At 62.0% G+C, this 10,250-nt stretch overlaps 1 protein-coding gene across 10 annotated transcripts in view; it reads left to right on the top strand.

The window, feature by feature from the left end:
- LOC100998684 overlaps positions 1-10,250 on the top strand; it is a 53,077-nt gene that overhangs the window by 11,247 nt on the left and 31,580 nt on the right. For 9 of the 10 annotated variants that reach the window (XM_031654713.1, XM_031654710.1, XM_031654707.1 and 6 more), the window contains 5 exons: positions 1,235-1,369; positions 1,892-3,054; positions 3,504-3,598; positions 6,829-7,424; positions 7,875-7,968. In XM_031654713.1, the coding sequence (XP_031510573.1) occupies positions 1,235-1,369; positions 1,892-3,054; positions 3,504-3,598; positions 6,829-7,424; positions 7,875-7,968 (2,083 nt within the window). The remainder of the gene's footprint in view (positions 1-1,234; positions 1,370-1,891; positions 3,055-3,503; positions 3,599-6,828; positions 7,425-7,874; positions 7,969-10,250) is intronic. The other variant, XM_031654712.1, reaches the window with a different exon arrangement.

Below are 10,250 nucleotides of genomic sequence, written 5' to 3'. Positions count from 1 at the left end.
TGTGTGTCTGTGTGAAAGTGTGAAAGCATGAGTGTGTCTGGTAGTGTGTGTGAGTGTGAGAGCATGCGTGTCTGTGTGAAAGTGTGTGACAGCATGAGTGTGTGGTAGTGTGTGTGAATGTGAGAGCGTATGTGTCTGTGTGAAAGTGTGAGAGCATGAGTGTGTGGTCGTGTGTGAGTGTGAGAACATGCGTGTCTGTGTGAAAGTGTGTGAGAGGATGAGACCGTGTGTGAACACGTGTCAGAGTGTGTGCGAGTATGTGTGCCTGTGTGAATGTGTGACCATGTGAATGAGTGTGTGTGACAGCACGTGTGCGGGATGCTGTGACTGTGTGAGTGTGCGCGTGCCTGTCAGCACTGGAGTGCGTGTGTGAGCCTGTGAGCCCATGAGGGAATTGTGAGCATGTGTGTGAGCGTGTGTGGGGGGCACATGTGTGAGAGCGTCTGAGCATGAGTGTGTGTGAGTGTGCGAGTGTGTGAGCCCAGGGCTGGCCCTGCTTCCGGCCTTTGCCAGGGCCCTCGCGGCTGGGCCCATGGGGCTGGCAGCACTGATGTTGGCATCGGTGGCCGTGAGCTGGGCTATGAAGTACCACCGTGACGAATGCCGCTCACCGTGTGAGGCCATTTGTGAGCGAAGGCTCGTTTGTACTCGGAACGTGGGGCCACTTGTTGCCACGATGCTTGGGACTCCCTGTCCTGCCAGTCTGGGAGCCTTCACCGCTGCCCACTCGTGTGACCGCTGACTCTGCTGGCTTAAAAGCAGGTTAATCTTCTGTGGCTCGGCGCACGTGGCCGGCGGTGGCAGGACCTCCCGTGTCCGTGCGGAGCCTGATGTGCAGCGGGGAGCAGAGGGTGGGGCCGCCGGCTTGCGATTGTCACTTCTGCTGCTGCTGCTGCTCAGTGTTTCTTTCGCATGGGCTGTGTGTCCGGCCTGTGCTGAGAGCTTCACTGGCAGAGCTGTGGGGCAGGTCCCGTTGGCCACGCTTTCCTGAAGACTCTGAGGGTCAGGGAAGCCACCTGCCCGTGGCCGCCCCGAGACTCAGCCTTGCCCTGTGCAGGCTGAGGGTCCCGCTGTGCCCAACAGGGGCCTGGATGTGAGGGATGTGCACCCCCGTGCCCTCTGGGAGTGTTGAAGTGGCTTCCTGGGGCTGTGCAGAGCCACCAACCTCCCCGTCCGGGCCAGTGCCCAGAGGGACATGGGGCGCCCGGCTGTGTGTGTGTTTTCTCTGTTTAAGATTCGGAGCTGGTTGGTGTTTACGCCTGGAGAAAGGGACAAGCTCTGGTGAGGTCACTGCTTGGGCCCCCTCCCGTCCTCCGCAGGCTCCATAGCAAGGATCCCTGGAGAGACCCGGCTCTCACCGTGGACTTAGGTACCTGTGCCTCTGCCATGAGCTCTGTCCTGCTCTGCTGTGGCATCTGGGGGCGGGCACAGAGGAGGAGACGCCCAGGCTCCAGGCTGCCTGGAAGGAGGAGGTGTGGGCGCCTCTCACAGAAGCCTGCAAACACCCTCCAAACCTGCCACCCATTCAACTGGGGACTTCGGGCAATAAGTGTTTTCAAAGCCTAACAAAAGGGTTTCTGTCCCTGGGAGGCTCCATCGGCAGTTCCCGGGCAGGCACCCTGCCAAAGCGCTTTCCTGGCAGGAAGGCAGGATGGGAGCTGGCAGGGGCCGCTTCCCAGACACTGGCACCCTCCACCTGTGCTTGGCTACCGTGTGCAGAGCAGCGGCTCATCACACAGGCGTGGTGCCCACCCTCAGAGGGCTTCTGCCCAGCAGAGGCCCAAGGGCCTCCTAGCCGCCCCCACGCTCTTTGCCTCCAGCCTGGGTGGAGGAGCTGGCTTTGCTCTCCCCTCCGCTCCTCTCCTCACCCCTGATGCTCCTGTCTTCGCAGGAGACAGCGAGAAAGTCACAGCTGCCGAGTGCTCACCGGTTTGTGCCCAGTGTCCCGGTGCCACGTCCGCCCACAGTGACCAGCAGGTGTCCGGGAACACACCCAGCCTGGCTTCCTTCGACCAGCCGGCGACCATCCAGACGGCCATGGCCATCCTACGAGACCTGCGCCAGCAAATCCAGGCTGGTCTAGAACTGGCCCAGACCCGCAAGGGAGGGCAAGAGCTGAGGCCATCAAAGCGGAGGCTGCAGGACGTGGCAAGGAAGGGCCCCTGCAGGGACCCCAGTGCCCAGATATCCTTCTCTAAGAGTCCCTGGGCCATGACGGAGGGGAAGCGTTCCTCTTCAGAGAGGGCTAGGAGTTTCCACACCTGGGAGCCCTGGAACTCCTCCATTGGACGGGAGTCCTGTCCGCAGAGGGCCTGGGAGACCCAAGGACAGGACCGCTCCTTCCAGAGGCCGGAGAGTCCCCATGAGAGGTTGGGCCACTTCTCCCGGCGGCCCTGGAGTGCGTTGGCTGGGCAGGCCTGCAGTTTGCAGAGGGCCTCGGGGGCCCAAAGACAGGGCCCCTCCTCCCAGAGGCCGGGGAGCCCCCCTGAAAAGCGGAACCCCTTTCGAACCCAGCAGTCCTGGAGTGCTGCAGCAACGCAGCCCTGTCCACAGAGGGCCTGGACTGCCTGTGAAGACTGGGAGGCCCTTGGCCCCAGACTGTGGAATCCTCTGGAAAGGCCCAGTCCTCCAGCACAGCGGCCCTGGAGCAGCTCCAGCGTGCAGAGGGCCGGCCCCCCAGGCAAGGGCAGAGGCATCGGCTCCCCTGCCTCGGGTGCCAAGCATGCCCTGCCGAGGCCCACTGGGAGCTTCCCTCAGAACCCACCTGGGAAGGAGAAGGACGTGCTACGGCCCTGCCCCAGGCCCCGGGGTCTCCTGGGACCCTCACACAGCTCCGAGTCCTTGCGGGAGTTCATGCGCCAGAAGGCGCAGGCCCGGCGGCGGCAGGCCCTGGAGGAGAAGGCCTCGGCCCTGCGCACACAGGAGCTAAGGAGCCGGAGGTTGCAGGAGGTCTACCGGCAGCAGAGGGAGGCCGTCCTTGGCAGGGCGGTCCCCGTGGTCTCCCGGACCACCCCTGGCATCGTGACCTTTGTCCCCAGTTCTGCGCAGTCTGCGGTACGTGCCAGGGGTGGGTTGGGGGGACTCAGCCATGGACCCGAGGCTTAGGCGCTCAGGTGCTGCCTCCAGCCCCCTGGTGCTCTCCAAGGAGCGGCCGGGTGAGGGCTGCAGCTGGGGGCTGAGGGCTGCAGCTGGGGGCTGGGGACTACGCGGTGTCGCTGCCACTGCCCGGAGAAAGCCAGAGGTTCTGTGGATGCCTCCCTGGGGGATGCCCTGGTGAGGTGCAGGGTCAGACTTGGGCGCCTTTGCCCCTGGGTACAACGGGGCTCCGGAGAGACTCCCTTGGCTCTCACAGCCCCTGAAGTGGGACCCCCGATTCCTGCACGGCTCTGGGAAAGCAGCCTGAGACCCCGAGGGGAGGTCAGGGCCTAGCTCTGAGGCTGAGAGAACGGGGCGTGTGGGCTTCCCAGGCGGGGGCCCTCTGATGGCATTGCCCTCTGCTTTAGGGCCTGGAAGCCTCCGGGAGCCTGGAGTCCCCGGTGCTGGAGTGGAGCAAAGTGACCTCTGGTGTGGTGCTGGGGGGCCAGGAAGCCCCAGGCAGGTGGGTGTGAAAGTGCAGGGGCTGCACGTGCTGGCTGGGGCCGTGGGTGGGCTGGGGCCGAGGACAGTGCTGGGTGCGTTCTGGGGACCTCGTGATATCGCCTCATGACTGACAGGCTCCTCAGGTGGGGCAGGCTCTGTCCCGCCCGCCCACAGTGCCGCCTGGCTGCATGGAGCAGGCGGTCACCACTGTGCTTGTTCTCATGGAGGCAAGAGTCGCATCAAACTTAAATCCACCACGTTAAAGGGCACGTTCCGTGGCATCGAGCACCTTCACCGTGTGCTGTGCAACCAGCACTTCCACTGAGTTCCAGAACATTCCAACTCCCCGTGAGCCCCACCCTCAGGAGGCAGCCTCTCCCCCAGCCCTGGGGGGAGCTATGGGTCTGCTTTTTGCCTCAACGGATTTGCCTATTCTTTTTTTTTTTTTTTTTTGAGATGGAGTCTCGCTCTGTCACCCAGGCTGGAGTGCAGTGGTGCAATCTCGGCTCACTGCAACCTCCACCTCCCAGGTTCAAGTGATTCTCCTGCCTCAGCCTCCCGAGTAGCTGGGACTACAGGCGCCCACCACCACGCCCGGCTAATTTTTTGTATTTTCAGTAGAGACGGGGTTTCACCACGCTGACCAGGCTGGTCTGGAAATCCCAACCTCAGGTGATCCACCCGCCTCGGCCTCCCAAAGTGCTGGGATTACAGGCATGAGCCACCACGCCCCACCTGGATTTGCTTATTCTTGACATTTTATCTAAATGGGACCACGGGGTATGGCTCTGGCTTCTCTCACCGAGGATAACGTTTTCCGGGCTCATCAGTGTTGCAGCTTGAATCAGAACTTCACTGAGTCTGTGGCTGAATAATGCCGGCTGTGGGCAAGTGATCTTTTCTTCACAGCCTCGTGGCTGACGGATGCCTGGGCCCCACCTGCGGCGGCCGTGAGCGGGCTACACGGGCTGCTTCGGCCCTTGCGCTGTTTCTCTTGGGTACACGCCTGGGAGTGAACTGCATGGGCACGTGCACCTCTGTGTGCGGCTTTCTCGGGCACTTGCACCCCGTTCCCCACAGCAGCCGCCCTGGTTCCCATCCCCCTGCCGGCGCGAGGGTCCCCATCTCTCCTCTTCCTCGCAGTGCTTACTTTTCGCTTATTTTCTGCGTTTCTGTTTTGCTTTGACTACCGTGTATTTGAATTTCTGGAGGCCCCTCCCCCGAGGGCATCGTGATTCACACACGTGGGGTCTGAAGACCTCCCCCCGCTTTGCTTGGGGGAGTTGAGCCTGGGTCTCACTAGTTTCCAGCCTGGCTCTTGCCCAGGGAGGGCTGTGGAAGGCCCCAGCTTCAGGCCAGTGGCACACACTCTCTGGCCTGGCTTCACACTAGGCACCTGTGAGGAACTCTCAGCCAGGCCTCCTGCATGCCCTTGGTTCTGGCGGGCAGGGGATGCTGGCTCAGAGGCCGGGGAAGGGGCTCCCACCCACCAGGAGCGTCCCACCCTGGACTCCCTCAGGGCTGCCCCTGGCATATCTTTGGCAGCCGGTGTTGGGGGCTTCCAGTTGGCCCCGGAGCTCAGCTCCCACCCCTCTCTGCAGGACCCGGCCCCTCCCTCTGGCTCCTTTTGGCTCCATTTTGTCCTGAAGGTGCTTATTTGGGGATTAGTTCCCTGGAGTCTGGGTCACAGGGCAGCCCAGGGGCTGTGTCTGTCAATGTCCAGAGAGACAAGGACACAGGTCCTGAGTGAGCCACTGAGTGAGCGTCCCATGCTGGCCCCGCCGTGCCACCCCCTCCCTAAGGGCAGCCCCTCCCCCACTGGCCACCGTCGGGCTCCGTTTGCTCGACAGGATCCTGCCGAGCTTGGTCCTCGTCGTCTTGGGCGGCTGCAGGGCCTCATCTCACTTCATCGTGTCCTTGTCTGTTTTTTTCCCCACCCAAAAAATTGTAGCCGCGTGCGGTGGCTCACGCCTATAATCCCAGCACTTTAGGAGGCTGAGGTGGGAGGACTGCTCGAGGCCAGGAGTTTGAGACCAGCCTGGACAACATAGTGAGACCCCATCTCTATTTCCTCCAGAACTCTTCATCTTCCCAAACTGACACTCTGTCGCCATAAAACACTAACTTTCCATCTCCTCCCCAGCCCTCTGCAACCACCATTCTACTTCCTGTCTCTATGGATCTGCCTGTCCCAGGGCCCTCATGTGAGCGGGAACGCGCTGTGTTTGTCCTTTTTGTTACTGAAACAGCAGGGGTTTGGTCTCAGTCCTGCCGCTGGCCACACAGAAGGCCAATTGCAGAGACAATGAGTATTGCCAGGGAAGAGTCTTTAATTGGGTGCCGCTGCCGAAGAGACGGGGGCTCAGTCTCAAATCCAACTCCCTGCCTGACTGACTAAAGCTGGGGTCTTGCGTATCAGGGAAGGAGTGCAGCTCCGTGCAGGAAGCGGGAACTAGGGAAGGGTAAGGAAGCAAGCGTGATGCACAAGGAGTCTGGCATCTCATCGTCCGGATGCGGTGACCTGGTGCGTTTCAACTCCTTGATTCTGTCTGGGAGGGCTGGTGGTCGGTTTCCTGAGAAAGGAACTTAGGTAAGACAAATGAAACTTTCTCACATGTTAAGACTGGCCGGGCTCATTTCTATGGTCATTCAGAAGAAACCATGAAGGTGAGTTCCAGGGGACCATCGGGCCAGTTTCATTTTGTGCCTGGCTTATTCTACCAAGGGTGATGTTGTAGCCTGCGTTGGAACGTGCTTCCTTTTCAAGGCTGAATACTATTCCACCATGTCGGTGGGCCTCATTTTGCTTCTCCGTTCGTCCCTCGATGGACACTGAGTGGTTTCCACCTTCTGGCTGTTGTGAATAAGGCTGCTGTGAACAGGGGTGACGTCTTTGAGACTCTGACTTCAGCTCTTCTGGGTGCGTGCCCAGAGGCAGACTTGCCAGACCCGTGGTCGTTCTATGTTTGACCCAACTGCCTCTCACCGCGGCAGCACCGTTTTACACCCCACAGGCAGTGCCCGGGATCCAATTCCTCTGTCCCCTCGCTCACGCCTGGCCCTGTTCCTTGCGGCAGCTGTGTGGTCTGTTGTGTGGATACCGTCACCACTTCCCTGGTCCCTGCAGACAGACACTCGGTCGGTCACAGACGCTGCTGTGATGCTCACCCCCACAAAACACGCCTGCTTTCCATGCCCTGCTGGGGCAACCGAGCCCGAGGTGATCTGCTTACGTCTCTCTCCCTGCAGCTTCTGCCTGTGTTTGAACAGAGCCTGGAACCGTGCTGAGACCCTAGAGACCCCAGGGATAGGGGGCCCCCAAGATGAACAGGATGCCCCCGTGCTGCTGTCAGCCTCACCCTCTCTGGGATCCCTGGAGCCCCAGGACCTGACCACCCACTACCTACCCCGCGGGCTGTGCATCTACCTGGACCCGAAGGAGGCCGAGCACCTGGGCACTTCCAGCCCCTTGCACCTCCAACATAAGCAGGCGCGGCTGCAGGCGCTAGAGACCACGGCCAAAGTCCTCAAGCAACGGGTCGATAGCCTCACTGCCAAGCTGCAGGATGCCGAGGCACCGGACACTGTCGGGGACCTAGCTGCCAGCCTGCTGCGCTTACGTGCCCACACCCTGCCTGCCACCCCCACGCTCACCACCCCAGCCTGCCCTGGAGCCTTGGGGCCCAACGGGGGCAGAGGGGCACCTGGGGAATGGGCGAGCGTGCAGCCCCAGCCCCTTCTCCCTGCCACCTACTTCCTGGACGACGACACACTGCCATGGGGCCCCAGCTGGGAGCAACAGCGGAGTGTGAGCCCGAGGTCCCCCCACGACAGCAAGCCCCGAGGTAGGCCGGCACCTGGGCCACGGTGACCGCCGGGCGGCTAGGGGGTCCTGTGGGCTGGGAGGAATGGGGACCCCATTTTGTCTCTGAGCCTTGGCTTCCTTCCTGGAAAGGGGGCTAGGAGGACAACAGCCAGGGGTTGTCCGGGGGGTCTGAGCAGCATGGTGTACGTGGGCTCTCCCGCGTGGCGTGTGGAGTGTGTGAGCATGTGGCACCCGCAACAGCTGTTGCTCCGGTCTTGTCCTCTGGCCAGAGGAAGAGTGAGGCTTCTCCCGTGGCTCCTTCCCTGCTGACTCCCTGCCCTTGCTCCAGCAGAGGGGCCTGAGGGCCAGGGAAGCTCCCCCACCCTCACCCCTGCAGGTGTGGCTCAGGCTCTCCTGCCGTGGTGGCTAGGGTCCCCCGTCCTGTGCTCCCGCTGACCAGGGAGTGAACCCAGGTGCCCTTTTCTCCAAGGTTTCCCAGAGGAGGGACACGTGGATATGAAACTGGACAAAAGGCTGCAGAGAGGTGTGGCCCCCTTCCAGGCCCTCAGCCCCTCTGCGGGGAGGTAAGCCCACCTGCCCCGCGACCCCAGGTCCCTCTCCGTCCCAACTCCCTCCTCCCGGGGGAGCATCTGTCCTGCCCCAGCGCCTGCAGCCCCAGTGAGCCCCAGGAGGAAGTGGAGCCCAGCAGGTTTGGTTCAGGGGCGTGTGCAGGTGGAAACTGAGTTAGACACTCATGACAGAGGTTGTAGTGCATGCGGCGGCGGCTCCCTCCCGAGCACCTAAGCCTCAGTAGCAGCTGTGGCCTCGAGTCCCTCCTGGGGATTTGTGAACACGTTTGGATCTCCTCTCCTGAAAAACTCCCCTCCACACCTGCTGCCCACCACAAATCTTCCTCCAAGCCCACCACCTGCCCAGCGGCCTCTCGCTCTTGCTAGGGTGGGCCGGGATCCCTGTCCAGGGCCTCCTGGCCAGCAGTGCCCTCCTGGTCGCCGCGGCTCCCTGCACGCCACATGCTGCCAGGCCTTCTTGGGCCACTCACGGCCACTCTCACCCCTCTGTCCTTGACAGAAGCACCCGGGTGAGGGACCCCGGCCTGACCTGAGCCGCTTCCCAGGCAGCCCTGGAACCCAGGCTCGAAAACTCAGCACCATGGGCGGGGCAGGCAGGAGGCCAGGTGGGCGGCCGTCTCTTGGGAAGGCCTCTGTGCATCCTTAACATGTGGCCAGGTTCACCAGGGACACCTAGACGTTGGCTGCCCGGACACCAGGGCCTGGGTCATGCCACCCACCTCCACCAAGCTGTCTTCTGGGTGGCCGAGGGCGTGAGGGCAGACGCCACGTGTAGCACTAGGGTGGCAGTGGGCACCACAGCAGAGGAGCTGTTGCTCAGAGTCCACATGTGGGGGAAGGGGGTGCCCCCTCCCCAAGCCCAACCTTCCCTCCTTTCCCCGCCCCTCCCCTCCCCGCTGCTGGGACATTTCCTGGCCCGAAGCCTCCCCTGCCCATCCTTCCTAGGAAACCCCACCAGCTTCCTCTCCTGGAGCCTTACTCCTTGACCTCAGGGGATGGTGGGCTTGGTGCCTGTGCCAGGGCCTTTGGGTTGTGCCCCATCTCACTCCCGACCCCACCTGCTGCCCAGGCCCAGTCTAGCCCGTGGAACTGAGTCATTGTGACCAGAAGAGGGCAGCATCGGGCCAGACCTCGCCTCTGTCCCTGCGTTGCCCGGGACAACTTCCGCCCAGCCCTTGAGAAGGGGTGGGGGGCGGGGGTGGTGAGAATTTTTGGAAAGGTTAATTTCAGTGTCCCCGGCTCCCCGGGGACCAGCTAGATCTGCCCCCAGGGCCAGACTCAGGCTGAGGTCTCTGCATTCCTGGCCTAGCCTGGGTCCAGCCAGACGGGCGGAGGCGCGGCCCAGGCTCCCTGTGGCGATGGTACCCAGATGTTCCCACCAGGGCCAGGCACTGGGCTGTGCCCTCCACCTCCACAGCCCTGCCGAGGTGGCAGAGACACAGCAGGAGGCAGAATCATATTCATGAACCGTGGCCCGGAGGGACCCGGGTTTGTGGAGAGCAGGGATTAGGGAGAGGCTCAGAGGCTCGCTGGGCCCTCCCAAGGCTTCCGCCCCTGCTCCAGCAGCCAGGAAAGGGGCCCGGCCTGTGTCTTCTGAAACAGCTGTTGCCACTCACCACTTGAGGGGCGGGAGCTTCAGGGCCAGCGCACGCAGCCTCTGCTGGATCCACCTGCTGCCGCCCTCCTGCATTTCCCACGCCGAGCCTCTCAGGTGCCCCAGATCCTGGCTGCCTCTCAGACTGATTTCTTTGTTTGTTTGTTTTTTGTTTTTGTTTTTTGAGATGGAGTCTTGCTCTGTTGCCCAGGCTGGAGTGCGATGGCTTGATCTCAGCTCACTGCCACCTCTGCCTCCCAGGTTCAAGCAATTCTCCTGCCTCAGCCTCCCCAGCAACTGGGATTACAGGCACCCGCCACCACGCCCAACTAATTTTTGTATTTTTAGTAGAGATGGGTTTTTACCATATTGGCCAGACTGGTCTTGAACTCCTGACCTCGTGATCCGCCCACCTCAGCCTCCCAAAGTGCTGGGATTACAGGTGTGAGCCACTGCTCCGGGCCTCAGACTGATTTCTGAGTTGGGGTGTGAGACAAACACCTGTGGGCCCTGAGGGCTGCTGAGGGAGGGCGTGTCTACCCCCTGCCCGACAACCCCTGGGCCACAGGTATGGGCAGCATCTTCAGCCACTCCAGTGGATTCTGGGTCACTGTGGACCAGGAAGCACAGATGGGGGCCCTGATGAGAAATGCAAAGTGAGGCGAGCTGTGCTCATGGACGC

The sequence above is a fragment of the Papio anubis genome, chromosome 13 (assembly GCF_008728515.1).
Source record: "Papio anubis isolate 15944 chromosome 13, Panubis1.0, whole genome shotgun sequence".
In the NCBI taxonomy this organism is placed as follows: domain Eukaryota; kingdom Metazoa; phylum Chordata; class Mammalia; order Primates; family Cercopithecidae; genus Papio; species Papio anubis.
This window is presented reverse-complemented; position numbering and strand designations above follow the sequence as displayed.